The sequence below is a fragment of the Magallana gigas genome, chromosome 1 (assembly GCF_963853765.1).
Source record: "Magallana gigas chromosome 1, xbMagGiga1.1, whole genome shotgun sequence".
Classification (NCBI taxonomy): Eukaryota; Metazoa; Mollusca; class Bivalvia; order Ostreida; family Ostreidae; genus Magallana; species Magallana gigas.
This window is the reverse complement of record NC_088853.1, coordinates 45,567,909-45,583,571: the sequence shown is the minus strand read 5'-3', so window position 1 is coordinate 45,583,571 and position 15,663 is coordinate 45,567,909. Positions and strand designations below refer to the sequence as shown.

General features: G+C 35.6%; 2 protein-coding genes across 2 annotated transcripts; both read left to right on the top strand.

The window, feature by feature from the left end:
- The first annotated feature begins 795 nt into the window (after positions 1-795).
- On the top strand, positions 796-6,697 carry LOC105323166 (actin-binding protein IPP). Its single transcript, XM_034465932.2, has 8 exons — positions 796-1,087; positions 2,044-2,980; positions 3,597-3,702; positions 4,322-4,496; positions 4,773-5,126; positions 5,670-5,835; positions 6,171-6,371; positions 6,537-6,697. The coding sequence occupies exons 1-8, from the start codon at positions 991-993 to the stop codon at positions 6,553-6,555; spliced, it is 2,055 nt and encodes a 684-aa protein (XP_034321823.2). The 5' UTR covers positions 796-990; the 3' UTR covers positions 6,556-6,697.
- A 2,541-nt stretch (positions 6,698-9,238) lies between these two features.
- Positions 9,239-14,999, top strand: LOC105323167 (small ribosomal subunit protein eS27-like). Its single transcript, XM_011422145.4, has 4 exons — positions 9,239-9,379; positions 11,707-11,815; positions 13,093-13,203; positions 14,632-14,999. The coding sequence occupies exons 1-4, from the start codon at positions 9,374-9,376 to the stop codon at positions 14,658-14,660; spliced, it is 255 nt and encodes an 84-aa protein (XP_011420447.1). The 5' UTR covers positions 9,239-9,373; the 3' UTR covers positions 14,661-14,999.
- The last annotated feature ends 664 nt before the right edge of the window (positions 15,000-15,663 follow it).

The following is a 15,663-nucleotide window of genomic DNA, read 5'->3' as shown; positions in this document are numbered from 1 at the left end:
TTTTACAGTACAAAATGGTAACGTTTACATATCTGAAATTAACCACACGGGCATCTTATCCTCTCTACTCTCTATGAAATATATAATATAAATAGTACAATAATGTATTATTTATATATATATATATTTACATTATCCAGTGTCTTTGTCTGTGATAACACTACGTATCGATTTTGTACTATATAACCCATAATACAAATGACGCCAAATTGAGGCGCCGGCGGGGTTTGCTTATTTATATTTAAAGATTTAATCGTACGATGGCCTAAAATTATATAAATATAAGTAATAAGGAATCATTCTTTGAGTATTATGAGGTGATAATTTCGGTCGGGGCGTGATCAAATCTATCATAAAGCCCTTCGGGCTTTATTGGATTTGATCACGCCCCGACCAAAATTATCACCTCATAATACTCAAAGAATGATTCCTTATTCCTTATATATGTCATAGAGAGATGCCCCTGTGATTCAAGCAGACATCTAATTTTGTATATTTAGTCGCCCGGCAAAAAGCCAAATATCGAAAAGTTTGGCCCCTCTATATGTAAAATCGATATTTGGTTTATTGGCCGACTGATTGTTATAAATTCAGGTGCCTGTGGCTCAACCAATGTTTCAGAGTATAGAAGTTTTCTGCATATTCCTTTTACCAACTTGACAAACGAACGAAAACGCTTGGACTACTTAATCTGGTTCCCCTTCAAAGCAGGGGCGGGAACTAGACTATTCTGAGCTCTCTACTGCGCACGCGCATCTTTCGTGTTATAAATAAGTTTCTGCGCGGGCAGTTACTCAAACTTCCTTAGTTACTGTGGAAGCTAGCTGCATATTTGCAACGCCGGTGTTTTCACAATCTGCAATCACTGTGTAGTAGCCTTTTGTCATCGTATAGAGGATCTTGTGTACTCAGCATTTATTGTTTCATCAGTTTGGGAATTCTTATCAAGCATCGAACTAGATTTTTCAATTTGAAGAGAATTCGAGAATTATGGAAAGTGCAGCCTTGAGTGGGCTGCATTTGCAGACTCCGTATGTTTATTCCTGGATAAATACGTTACAATCACGTAACAGCTCTCAGCCAATGGGTAAGTCTCTTTTGTTATATTAATAACGAGATACGATAAAAAACTACAAAATGTATTCTCAGATGTGATGAATATTATTATGATAGTTCCTGCTTGCTGCATCCCTCTATGGTTTTTGTTTCATTGTGTTTTGTTTTGATACCAATATTTTGTATGTATGTTACTGGTCAGGTATTTAAAAAATAAATTCACAAATCTCTGTGAATGAACAATACTTGTGTAAACCAAAACTTTGACAGCAACATAATAATGTTCATAGACTAATTATGACTATAAAGTAGAAGGTTTCTTAGTTTGAATGTATCCACATTACATCTTGATGGTAGAGCCTCTCAAACAAGAAATACATAGGTCATATGGGGAGGGTAAATACCACAAGCATGTTTTCTTGTTCAGCAGAGCGGCTGCTCATGAGGTTAATCACATTTCTGATAGCTCTGTATACATGTATACAAGTATTATATCTTTAATTACATTAACTGCTGTTAAAGCATTGAAAATCTCCTTTGAAGTCCCATGTACCACAGGCACATAGCATGGGGGGGGGGATAAGGGATAAACAGTGAAATTAGAAATTACATTAACTGCTGTTAAAGCATTGAAAATCTCCTTTGAAGTCCCATGTACCACAGGCACATAGCATGGGGGGGGGGGGGGATAAGGGATAAACAGTGAAATTAGTATACTACTCCTCCCCCCCCCCCCCCCCCCCCCCCCCCCCCCCCCCCCCCCCCCCGAGATTAGGATTTCAGGATTTTGGAAAGTAACCTTTTTCCCCCTTTTTTTTCTTCTTTTTTTTTTGTTTTTTGCTTGTCAAGATTTTTTTGAATGAGTCCCCCCGCCCCCCCCCCCCCCCCCCCTCTTTAAAACGATGTTACCGTGCCTGTACCAATCTCCTTTAAATTTCCATGAGTTGATTCTTCGGTTTCACTTGGCTTACCCATGTCTAATTACAGTGAATAGAAACAGCAACAATTCTCCAACCTCACCGAGTGACACCACTTACAGTGGGCATAGTTCTCATGCATCTTTAATTGAGGAGGCCAGTGCTCCCAGTAGGGCCTCTTCCTTGGAGGGCTCCCTAGCCCATGAAGTCTCTAGCCAGGGACCACAATCCACCATAGAATCTGGGGGTAGAAGCAGTGGGATGACTGGAACCATCTCCCATTATGAGGGAGTTGGTTCTTACCTACATGATATTTACCAGCAGAAGAAGATATGTGATGTCGCCTTTCAAGTGGGAGAGCTCCTCATACCATCACACAAAGTTGTACTGGCATCACAGAGTATGCTCTTTAAGGAAATTTTCGAAGCGAAGGAGTTTTCCCCTGATCCTGTGACCCCAAAGATAATCAGGGTGAAGAATGTTGAACCTGCTGCCTTGGAAATCTTCATTAACTTCTTATATACAGGTCACATTGAGGTTAAAAATTCGGAATTTATACCTGACATCCTGAAGTTGTCAGAGTTATTTGAAGTTGAAACACTTTCAAGGCGTTGCATTGACGGATTGAAAAATATTAGCAATGGAGAACTTCTTAATTTACTACCAGTAATGAGGAGAAACAAGAACATCCCAATGTGCAAAACTATCATGCAACTGCTGTGCAAAAACTTCATGACCTGGAGAAAAACCAAAGACTTCCTATGCTTGGATGTAGAGACTATCTGCCTGATTCTCTCCGATGACGGTCTGAATGTGGAATCAGAAATGGAGGTTTTCTTGACAGCTGTGGATCTCCTTAAGCATATTGGAGCAGACTGTATCGAAAAGATAATGGGATGCGTCAGATTCCCATTGCTTACTGGAGAGCAGCTTTTCTCCTGTTTCAAAATCTGTCCTATGCTGAGAGACTACCACCAGGTGATAATGGACATCACCTTGGCAAATTGGTAAGGCCAAAATAAAAATATTGTTTGTTTGAAATTGCCTCCCAACTCATTGAAATACCCCCTGCTATAAAATTTCATTAGCAAACAATGAATACTTTTTTTATATTGAGATTTTTTTGTTTTTTACCAATTTTTAATTACCAGTATTTTAACTTCAAGTTCGAAAAATAAAAAAATTAATTTTCTTCCTCCTTCCTGGGTCAAGAGACATCAAATCAGCAATTCCAAACATTTTTTTAAGGATGGCCTAATTATATACACTCACAATGAAATGTTACCAATGTCATTTTATTTCAGTCTGTAGATGGGGGGGGGGGGGTAGTGTATCCTCTGTATATTTCAGAGCTATTAAGATTATTTAGTGAAATAGACTATACAATCCTACAACATAACAAGCTTGAAAACTCCTGGATTTCTATAGGGATAACTGTTAATTAATTTGACTCTTGAACTTGATTGGATTAATATGTACTAGCTATCATATGATCATGCACATCTATTATTGTGAGCTTGCAAAGACCATCTGGGTTTTTATGAAATAGTTGCTGTCTTCATATTAATAATGTGTTAATTGTTTTGCATGTTTTGAATTCTGTCATTATATATATGTTTACAGGATTCAGACTGCCTTGTCTCTGGGTGGAGAAGACCCCCTGGATCTCCAAATTCCTACCCCTCGCAGCTACACTAACAGTGCTACTAGTGTAGCCAGCTATATCAGTGTGAGTTATACTATAGTTGGGTGTTAACAACTAAATTATTCCCCCCCCCCCTGAAAACAAAGTTTGGGGGGTGGGGTGGGGGGGTATATAGGAATCACCTAGTCTGTCTGTGCAAAATTCATGCCTGGTCCATATCATTTTTTTATGGAGAAACGTTGGAAGTTCTTTCTTCACTAAAACATTGCTTATAACCCGAGGCTGTGTCATGATCTTGACCCAAGGTCATTTGAGCAAAGTCAAGGTCACTGGCAGGAAAAGTGCAAAATTTGTGATTAGACACTAAAATTTGTCACAAAGATTGCTTGTTACCTGTATATGTCCTGACTTGAGCTTTGGTCATTTGTGCTAGTTCAATGTCACTAAGAAAAAAGAAGCATCCCTTATTTTTTTAATAGAGAAATACTTCAGGTTTGATATTTTCTTAGTGGGAGGCATGTATTCATCCACACAGGTATGTACCTCACTTCTTTATAAAACATTTGCATGCTTTACTGAAATTTATTTTTGTTACTAAATTCTACTCTAATCTACTCTCTTTTTTTTTAGCTTACTCCTAACTGTTCTATTTCTTCTCATCTTTATCTTTTTCCTTCCTTCCTTTCCCTTCCTGCTTTTACAGAATCATTCTAGCACTGAGCAGGTTGATGAACAGGAGGACCCTGATGTTGAGGTTGAAATATGTCGCATGTCAGAGGACATGGCCCGAGATTTCAACACGCACGCCTACTTGCACAGCGCAAGCTCCTCAACCATTTCCAAATTTCCCCTCATTGAACAATACAGCAATTCCAAATGTAACCAATATTGCCGATCTGTATTTCTAATTTTTGAGCAATTATACACATTATATGTGGTCCTTAATTCGGTCAAATAATGTTTTCAGGAAATGAAGGTTATGCTTTCTTTGTTGTTTTACAAGTTACGTAAGAATTATGTTGTAATTACATGTATTGCTATATACTAAGTCCATTAGCCCATGTTAAAAGACTTTATCTATCAATATATACATCATCATATGTTACAGTGGTTGCAATTAGATTGTAATCCTGAATATTTCTATTTTTATAAAGTGGCCAGAGATTGCAGCATGTTGGGTGTTGGAGAGCATCAGAGAATCCAAAGGGAGATGCTTGCTAAAGAGCAGCAAAACATTTCTCCAGATTATCATGCAAAGGACGTGCAAAGCAAACAAGGGCAAGACAGGCGCATTCTCCAAAGCTTGGATATAGGAATGGGAGAGAGATTTGGCCGAATCCACAAAGAGAGGAAGAAGGACCCAAACAAGTCTACCCGTAAGAAAAAGAAAAGGGAGGTGGAAAAGAGAGATTGGGAGCAGACCAATCAGGAGGGAAAACTCTCGGACGAGAGTGACCAGCTCCGGAAAAAGGCCATGGTGTGGGGAGGCACCCAGTGGTTCTTGATTGGTAAGTGTTTACAGAGAGGGAAACAAGTCACTGATATTCTTACTTTTTATTTCAATTTTTGAAGTGTACTTTATTGAATTTCATTTTGACTCTTTTTTATGATGAATACAGTGAAGCATATCAATGTAGCTGACCAGTCTGATCAAATGTTAATCTGTTTTAATCCAATGTTATCTTTTAATCTGAATATCAATCATCAATCCTGATTCAGTATGTTGACACTATGTCTAATCTGACACATACCGGTAGATTGGTTTACTGAAATTCACTCTGAATGGTAGAACAAACAAATTCTGACTGTATGCAGGGTTTTTCTTGTGCCACAAAATTTGCTAAAATGGGGAAAATGTGCAACATTTTTAAAAATATGTCAGTCTTTTTAGTTTTAGCGATTAAAAAAAAAGATTCAAAGAAAACTATGTACAATCTAATTTTTGTGCATTCAATGATTTTTTATTTAAAAGTGATATCGCAAAAAAGCAGTGCCATTGTTAACAGAAAGGGACCTCATTGCAAAATGAAATTCTTAATTCATTTGTAAAGGTGGACCTGGGCATGATGGAAGCCCCTCTAAGAAAGTCAAGGCATACAGCTATGAGACCAAGCAATGGACCTCCCTCGCTCCTATGAATGTTGCTCGTATGGACCACACACTATGCCTCCTGGATGGAATGATATATGCTATTGGAGGCATTGGTAAAAGGGGCCAGTAAGTGCAGATTGCCTTTTGTTTTTTTTACTGTATGCAGTAAATTAACATGTAAATAAAACATGAATGCACACAACTACATGTAAATGCAATACTGTATACAGGGTTATTTTTGCCCTTCTTTACTTGCAAACAGTTTTGCCCGTCTTAAATTTGCCCAGACACAGTTGTGTTTAAAAAGAGACAATTGGAGACATAAGAATTTACAGTAACCCAGTCTTAAATTCACCCGCTGACAACGAGGGCGAAAGGGGCGGAAATAAAACGGGGTTGAACATTTCCCTGTGTACAGTATGTACAGTATCTGTATGTTATACTGAAGTTTAATTTTCCAGGGTTCTAACCAGGGTTGAATGTTACAACCCCAAAACCAACTGCTGGTTCTATGTGAAGTCCTTGCCAGAGCCAAGGACTGGAGCCTCGGCCACCACAGCGAATGGCCGCATTCACTTGTCTGGGGGGTACGGAGCTCTCAATGATGGCCAAGTATCAGACTTCATGGATACCATGGAAATCTACAATGTGGATACTAACAAGTAATGCACACTACAGTTTCTGTTTTCATGTTGATCATATTATTTGTTTATTGTCAAAAAAATTAAAATACGGGGGAAGGGTATTATTTTATGGTCAACGTTTGGCATTTTTTAAAATAATTTTACTCAAAGTAATCAAGTAATTCATTTGTTTCTGCTTTGCAGGTGGACCACTGGATTTTAAAGCATGAATTTTTTAAACTGAAGTTTTGTGAATAGTTTAAAGTTTTGCTCATTATTATATTATTATATTATTGTTGAATAATGTTGTCTTAATTGTTTAAATGGATTAATTATGAGCACTGTTTGTCATATTTTGTAATAAATTTTATGCATCTCAAAGTGTTGCTTGAATTTGTTTGTATCCAAAGTGAAATATATATACTCACAATCAAAACACATGTACCTCTCGGTCTAAATTAATTAAATATACAGTAAGAGTTACCTCACGCTAATGCATGTAATAATAACATAGAGAATACAAAAGGAAGAAAAGCACGGTATTGATATGAATAATCAATATATATTGCACCTTTGATGTTTATATTACATATATGCATGTACTTTTTATTATACATAAAATCATTTATGCAGAATGTATTTTTAAGAACAAGTAAACAGTGTTATTATAATATAGGTAGACAACTGAAGTCTAGTTATAAAGGGGCATGGTCACGATTTGGGTCAAATTTTATTTTTCTAATTTTATCGTTTACAATGCTTTAATAAGAAGTGCATTTCTAACGATCAACCACATTTTGAGTGTCAGCTGTAGAGTTATAAGCAAGATACATATAGCCCACAATTCCGAGGCTTTGCCACATAAACAAGGCCCGTCCCCTGATTTGGTTTACTAACTTTACTTTGGCTCAATGTATTAATAAAAGTTATTGTTATACTTTCATGTTAAATACTGAAATCTGATTGGTTAAGACGCAGTTAATAATATTTACTATTACCCTCAGCGTTAGCAACGCACTTGGCAACGGGTAACATTAAAAAATGTTACATGCGCGAAAATTATGCGCGTACGATTCGCTGTAGAATTCACGTTATTCCTATATAAAAGCAGTAAAATTTTCTTAAAAATTTAAAAAAAGACATTCAGTATAACAAAATAAATAGTGCCTGTTTGGGAGGATAACAGTTGAAATTGACACCCCTCGAAAACCATTGCCAGTCAACCTCCGCTTCGCGTCGCTTGACAATGGTTTTCTCGGGGTGTCAATTTCAACTGTTACCCTCCCAAACAGGCACTATTTATATATTATTTAAGCTGAGTTCTCTTCTCTAATTCGTTTTAAGCATAAATAAGTAGTTCCTAGCATTTCTCACATTCATTTTATGTCTAAAACTTGAATTTTCACTTCAATATTCAAAATGTAAACAAAAACATGACGCAATCTTTGTTTACATGACAAAGAATTTGGTTGACTATTAGAAATTAATGCTTTACTGAAGCTCTGTAAACATGAAAAACAGGAAAAGAATTTTTGAACAAAATCGTGACAATGCCTCTTTAATGTAACAAGGTAGAAAGTAAAATATAAAACTGATGCATTGTTTAATATTATATATGTAAATACTTTGATTTTAAACAAAAAAATAAAAAGATTTCAAAATATTAACATTTAAAGACACCATGCATATTTTCTTTGATGTTTCAAACGTAAATCTTGATTTGTGAAAACTCATTTTGTCTCAAAACTCTTTAAACCAGTAATCTATTCAAACATACCTTTTTAGAATTCTTTTAAAATGTTTGGATGCTTTATTTATCCAGAAGCAAAGTACACATACTTCAGTCTGTAATTTCCATGAAAAATATCAAAGCTATATAATACATGTGTTGGTGTGTGGTGATTCAGAGTCTGAGGCCTGATAGAATATTCCGATCTTTACAATCATGAATACATTTGTCTATATTTATCTATATTGTACTTTTAAAAATGCATGTCTCCAACATAACACTAATTTGTTAATTTTCCTTTGAAGGTTATAAGTACTGTTAAAAGTGCAATTCTATCCTGATTATGGCTGACAGCAATTTGCGAATGGGGAGTGGGGGGGGGGGGGGGGGGTTCGGGTGTAGACAAGGACTTAGGTCATATGAAAATCAATATCCAACAAAGTCGGGGTCATTCCCATATCATATTGAATTAACAATGTATTTCAAAATCATCTATTTTTTTAAAGTTCTGAAAGAGTCAAAAAGGGGTTGGATTTTTCTATAAGAAATTCATGTGAGGAAATTAAAATCTAATTTTTCATTCTTGTTAATTTGCTAGTATATATATATTTGTTGATAAAGAGATCTAGCGCTTAATGATGAAGACTGAATTCAAATGTTTGATATTTTTTTCTGAAATTGTAATTATATATCGATTAATTAATTGTACTTTAAATGGTATGTGGTCGAGTCTTTACAAAATTGAATCAGCCTTAAAAAGTGTAGGAATGCATTAACATGCAAAGTACAGTACATATGTATTTGTATATGCCATGACATTATAAATTTAAATAATCCAAAGAATAATTTGGGGATGTAAATGTATAGAATTTGTATAAAATGTAGAGTGTTCTATCAAATGGAGACTTAATTGCGGTTTTTTGGTTTATAAAGCGTACCATATGTTATAGTTTTAATTTATATTAGTTTATAAATTCGAGATCTGTAGCTATATATTTTAAAATAAAATTATCTCTCCTATCTTATCTCATCGAAGCCGCAAGGCGCACCAAATATTCACAGAGAAATTTGTTTCTTGGGTTTGTGGTTTTATAAATTCTAAGAAATGTTTTATTATTCTTATAATTTATTTTTAGTACAAAGAGCACTTCCCGTCTCTCTAAAATTTCACGCGCCTGTGAAATCTAAACTAGTTCTTAAAAACTGGGAACCAGCAACAAGCTATTGGCCGGAAGTTGTGCAAGTCCCCCGTTATAATACATATCGAAACCCCGTTCCGGCCTTTTTCTAGAGACGGCCGATAGAAGCAGATATGCCTGTAAGTAACTGGTGGTTCTTTACAAAATATACCTGATTATGTGGCCCAAAACCTTAACTGATGATACATACATGAAATATATTGACCAACGCAAGGATTCAGGACGAAGGACATGGAAAATTACTTGAAGTATCGAGAAACACATGGGTTGAAGCGAAGGGGGGGGGGGGGGGTGATGACCTAGATGTAGTCTTTATTTAATGGTAAATTTTTGTTTATTATTCGAAATATATACCATATTCACATTGTTTGTGAACAACACAACCTCTTTTATGGAAGATTCTTGCTGTCAACTGCGCAAAAAGTGCATACCACGTGGGTTACCGTAAACAAACATGGCGGCTCAACACCACGTGGAAAGAAGTGAACTACATGTGTTTCGTCATGACTCGGTTTGCCCCTCGTATGTGCACTTTGTTTACATTTACTTTGAAAGTTGTGCAAATGATCATGAAAGTGCATAGATTAGTGCTTAAATTTTGCTAAGAACAAGGAATATTAACAATGTGATACATGTATCCCATTCAATCAAAGCTACACAAATGTCTCAGGTCTTTTTCATCGATTAACCAAGACCCATGTGGCGTTTGTGTCTTACTTTTACCTAAAATTCTTCATAGGGTATGTTGTGTCAGTTTGCTCATCATATGGTTAAAGGGGAATTCAGATGGAATCGTGTTGCATAATTATCAGCTGTTGAAAAGCTGGGAATCGTTAACAGTCAAGCCAATGATCTGCTAGTAGCATATATCAGCCGATCGTATGATATCGCGGTAGATAAATCATTTTGTCGAAAAATCTCTAAATACGGGGATATTTCCAGAAACTAATGTTACTGTGAGTTTCCTCTATTATATACCTCAGTGATGTTCAGCGTGCCTCTGTTTACTTGGTCTTAATATATCACAACTTTAGTGTGTGCTACTATACCTAAACAAAAATGCTGCGATACCATAGAACCCACGATATGATAGGAAACAAGTATATAGCATAGTCCTAGTAGAAGAGTCCAGCTGACTGTGATGAATCATGTTTTACATCTTTCGGGTCTGAATGATACTGAAGTCAAAACACACACTGAAGTCAGCAGTGAGCCTTTTACCTGAATTGTGAATGGGTTTTTTTCTTTGAACATTTTATATAGATATATAATGCTTGTTATATTGATTTGTGGATCTAAACATTAGGGTCTTGACGTGCTGACAATTTAAAAATCGTGTGAAGTTAAGAGGTTACACGGCCAACTTATGAAAGCATAGGTTTACTTTATCTTCCCAAGTCAAGGTTTATCTCTGATTGTCTTAACACTCTTTTTTGCCAGAAATACACTGAGATCAATCATAATACTGAGTTTCTTTTCTGCATTACTTTCTTAAGGGAAAAAAAGAGACTTTCAAGTGTTTAAGATGTCATGGCCTTGTTATTATTTTATTTATTTAAGTGTATTAGTACATGATATAACATCAGAGACCAAAAAGTGAGGATTGAGTTTTGATAAATTGATATACCAGTATAAAAATAGTTGTAATTTATTTTTAAAAATTCATTTACCAACATTAATAGAAAAATTTAAATAGTCATGCACCTGACTAGAATAAAATTACGTCGCTTGTTTCAATCTCAGGATTTGACAATTCAGCTGATGGTGATGAATTATGTTTTACATCTTTCGGGTCTGAATGATACTGAAGTCAAAACACACCCTGAAGTCAGCTCCATACATTTTTCTGTTAACTGAAAGTTTTTGTGTGTTGAAAACTAACAGGATGGACAGTGTTCTTTTATGGCAGATTATTGTGGATATTTCGGATTGGTTGAGTTGATAGGTCTAGGAATTTGTTGATTGATGCTCCAAAAGGCAGTAATTTATGTTTACTTCATAAAAAAAGGGGGCACCAATTCAGGGGAGGGGTTTTGTTTGTGTGTATCCTACCCCTATTCTAGTAGGGCCAGGTGAAGCACTATCGAAAAAATTCAGGATGTATTCATTGAATAATTGATGTGATCCAAATAAGGTTTAACTTTTGTTTGGTTTTACACAACTGTCTACCTTTAAAATTGCACTGAAAATAGAAGTTGATGTCTGCTTTTGGAATATTGCCAGATTGCTTCATCGTGGTGCAATAACTGATATTGTAGAACTGAAAATCTTTTTAAAGGAAGTTTTCATATCAGAGAGAGAACAATGCTGAAATCTGAATATTTTTGTCCTATGTAAGCCCTAGTCTTGAGATTCTCCTTGGAAGAAAATTTGTATAGACCTCAAAATGGAGTATAAAAAAATTATAGCAGGACCTGAATATAATTAGTGATTTTGTGTTTTTCAGCTCGCTAAAGATTTACTGCATCCCTCTTTGGAGGAGGAGAAAAGAACATGCAAACTGAAGAGATTGGTCCAAAGTCCAAACAGTTATTTCATGGATGTTAAATGTCCAGGTAACTTTCTACTGTTACAGGTGCATTTCATGTGGTCATTGAAATTATCATCAAGGTGGCTCACTACACCTAGAAATAGTTTCTCAAATCAGCAGAAAATTAATATGAAAGATAGCATGATGCATAAGAAGTAAATAAGTCAAACAGTTAGTAATTACTGTATGCAAGGAAATATCCCCCCCCCCCATCTTATTTTTGCCCTTGTTGTCAGCGGATGAAATTAAGACTGCGTGAATTCTAATAACTTGATTATCTCTCTTTAAACACAACTCTGTCTTGGCGAATTCAAGACTTGGCAAAAGTGTTTGCAACGGAAGAAGGGCGAAAATAACCCTGCATAGTTTTTTAGTAAATGCATGATAAGCAGAAGCCCAAAGCAGACTCAAACTTGTGATCACTGCGCTATAATGATATTCAAACAAATTGGATGGTGCAAACAATTTCACAAAATATTTAAATTGACATCTTGTGATGTGTCTTGTAAAGTGTAAGTCTTGATGAAGTGAGCTACCATAATAGATAATTACAGTGGCGTGTGATTTAAGATAGTGAAATTATGAAGAATTCAAAGCAGAATCAGCTTGAAGTTCCTGACAGGGAACTCAGTGAGCATCACATACAGACACCATAGAAAATCTGCCACTGTGTATCGAGACCTGAAATTTTTTATCCTAACATTTGGTTTTGTCTTATATCTTAATCTTCAAAAATACTGCCATGCTTTTTGTAAAATCTAAAGTGATGGAAAACTTTTGAGCAAAATATTTTTTGGGGTCTGGGATTCAAAGAATATATATTATGAATGACTGTAGTGCATGCAGTAAGTCATTATGTAAGTTGTTCCAAACTTTTAAATGTGAAAAATAAGTGAAGGATCTACATGGATTGAGCTGACTGTGATGAATTATGTTTTACATCTTTCGGGTCTGAATGATACTGAAGTCAAAACACACACTGAAGTCAGCAATGATAATACCTATAGTGTCTAGAGGAAGGGAACGTCAAAAACACTTTGCTTATTAAGTAGAATCAGTAGAATTGATGGATAGAAAAACTGTTTGAAGTATTTATTTCTACTTCTTGATATGACATTAGTCATTGACTTCTGGTCCATATTTAAGTTTGCTAATGTCTGCTTATAGCAAACATCTATAAATTTATTCTTATGAAGCATTTGATGTTAAAATAAAGATTGTGCAGTTATGATTTAAAATAAGCAAGAAAGCTTTGAGTTTGGTCACTGTAACAGTTGATTGACTTGATGACTTTGATTGCAGGATGCTACAAGATTACCACAGTTTTCAGCCACGCCCAGACGGTGGTGTTATGTGTGGGGTGCTCCACAGTGCTGTGCCAGCCCACCGGGGGGAAAGCCAGACTCACAGAGGGTACGGACACTTCCTGTTTACTTGTATATACCTATATACTGGCTATTCACAAGTTTATTGTCCCCCAAGATGGCGGCTATTTGGCTATTTCCCATTGTGAAGCTGAGAGAGATAGTTAACTGTCAAGGGGACTTGCTATTGTCTGATTAGTCATTAGGAAATAGGTACTGCGGAATCATCATTGTTTGTTGGGGGGGGGGGGGGCAATATTCGTGAGTAACCCTTGCCCACAAATTTACGTCCCCACAAACGTATTTACAAGCGTTTGTTAATATATTTATAAAACTGTCCTGATTAAACTACCAATGAAATTACACCCCCAAGAACCAAGAAAATTTGGCCGTCCACGAACATTAACCCCCATGATTAAAATGATTCCACAGTATTTAATTATACTAAAGAAAGCTGTCTGTTTGTTGCTGGTAAACGAGTTAGAGTTACCCTTGACTGGTAAAGTGGTATCATGGAGAACAACAATGCTTGTTGTGTAGAACCTGAGTTAGACCTCTCTGATCCTTCAAATACGTGAATGTACACTTCACCATATTTTCCACTGTATGAAAAACTGTCTAGAAAAAATATTTTGTTCATTGGCACTCTATCTAAATAGATATATATGAAAAATGTGCATCCCTGTACTTCGAAATCAACAAGGCCTGCAATTGGACGCATTGGTAGGCTCTAGTACTTGGCTTCAAGTAATTAAAGTTTAAATATTGTAGTTTATTAAGAAATAAACAGAAATGTTAAAAAGTTCACCGGGATATGAAGTTGGTTGGTCACGTGATCAAATCCTATGAAGCCCAAAGTGCTTCTCAGTAGATTTGATCACGTACGAACCAACTTCATATCCTGGTGAACTTTTTAACATTTCTGTTTATTACTTATATTTACGTTTGAAAAAAACAAATTGTTCAGAACTGTTATAATAACAGAGATTTTATGTTTACAATAATCCAATGGATAAGCGCATGCTATGTTCATCAATGTAACGTCATGAAAGAGTTCATACAGAATTGAACGTTTTCACTATTCATATAAGGAATATATTTGCAAATGTAAATATTTTGTTTTAAACAATATTTTCATTTTCATAACTAAGTTAACATCCCTCAGCTGTTATAATTAAATGCTGGTATGTTTGATTTGCATAAAGCAAAAATTTTGAACTTCAACCTAAAATTTATGGAAAAAATCAAATTAGGCCTTGTGGATTTTATTGTATGTATAGGGATTGCAAATTTTTGTTCTATACATCAAATTAGATGGGGATTACCTATTCTTTTTATTTTGAATTTATTTACAATATATGAAGAGCAGATAACATTCTTTGGAATGATAACAATACTTTTCAGTTTTGAGGTAAGGATTTGTATAACCATAATTTTTTGCATCACAGTTGAGACATTTCCTGCTTTGTTTTTCCAGGCTGCTCCTTCCGTAAGAAGTCGCACTAGACTGACAACGTTATTTATATAGGCTGTATGAGAAAGAGAGGCTGAGATATTTGGGGTTGGCATGGCGACCGTCGTCAACATTTGGACTTTGTGATACTCTTCATTTATTTTTTTTTCCTGGACAACACGCATAATTGTTTCTTTGATTTACGACCCTGGGTCAGATCATCAATCGTCTCAGAAGATTCCACACCCAGGCTTTGTGTGCTACAACTATAGTACTGATGAATTACTGGTGATACTTTGCTATTTCTATTGAGTGCCAATTTTGTTACTCTGTACTGTATTAACAAAACCAATTGATGAATTATCAATAAAGTTTGAGTATCACAAACTCCATATATTGTGTTTGACCTTTAATATTGGCTTGATTCCCACATTCTCTGTTTCTGAGTATCAAGTACATGCACGGATCTAGAAAATTTTAGTTAGGTAAAACCATTTTATAGGCCTACGCCTTACAACAAGTTCACATATGATATGTAACACTTTCAGTGTAGATCATACTTTCAATCGGATTCCTTTGGTTTGAAGTAGTTAAAATATTTAAATATTCTACATTTAATTGCATCCTAAACAAAACTGATGATTTTGACGATGTTTTGTATTGATTTGATGTTGAAATTATTTTAACTAAATATTTAAAAATGATGAAAATATCTGACGTTTGCGTTAGATAATGGGGATGGAGGAATTAAAAATTTTCATATAAGGGGGGGGGGGGGCTAGCTGCCGGTCGGAATTTTTTCAAACGTCTTCTCTACTCCAGAGTATCTAGTAGATAGACTACCGTATTTGGTTGGGATGAAGAATGAGACCTCTGCGAAAATTATGAATTCTTAGCCGTTCTGTTATTAATTTAATGGAAGATGGGCTATGATGCGGACAACCGGGAACATGTCGGGTTGAGCAGGGAGGCCTTTACCAAAAAGGCAAAATTTAGGGTCTCATAGCAGAGGAGGGATTATTGATTATGTTTACTACACATGACGCAATTTTTTTC

Excerpts from the sequence above, each read along its gene's own strand:
- LOC105323166 (XM_034465932.2), top strand. The coding sequence starts at position 991 with ATGGAAAGTGCAGCCTTGAGTGGGCTGCATTTGCAGACTCCGTATGTT. Across the intron at positions 1,088-2,043 it reads TAACAGCTCTCAGCCAATGG|TGAATAGAAACAGCAACAAT; the intron begins GTAAGTCTCTTT and ends GTCTAATTACAG. Across the intron at positions 3,703-4,321 it reads GTGTAGCCAGCTATATCAGT|AATCATTCTAGCACTGAGCA; the intron begins GTGAGTTATACT and ends CTGCTTTTACAG.
- LOC105323167 (XM_011422145.4), top strand. Across the intron at positions 11,816-13,092 it reads CATGGATGTTAAATGTCCAG|GATGCTACAAGATTACCACA; the intron begins GTAACTTTCTAC and ends CTTTGATTGCAG. Across the intron at positions 13,204-14,631 it reads GAAAGCCAGACTCACAGAGG|GCTGCTCCTTCCGTAAGAAG; the intron begins GTACGGACACTT and ends TTGTTTTTCCAG.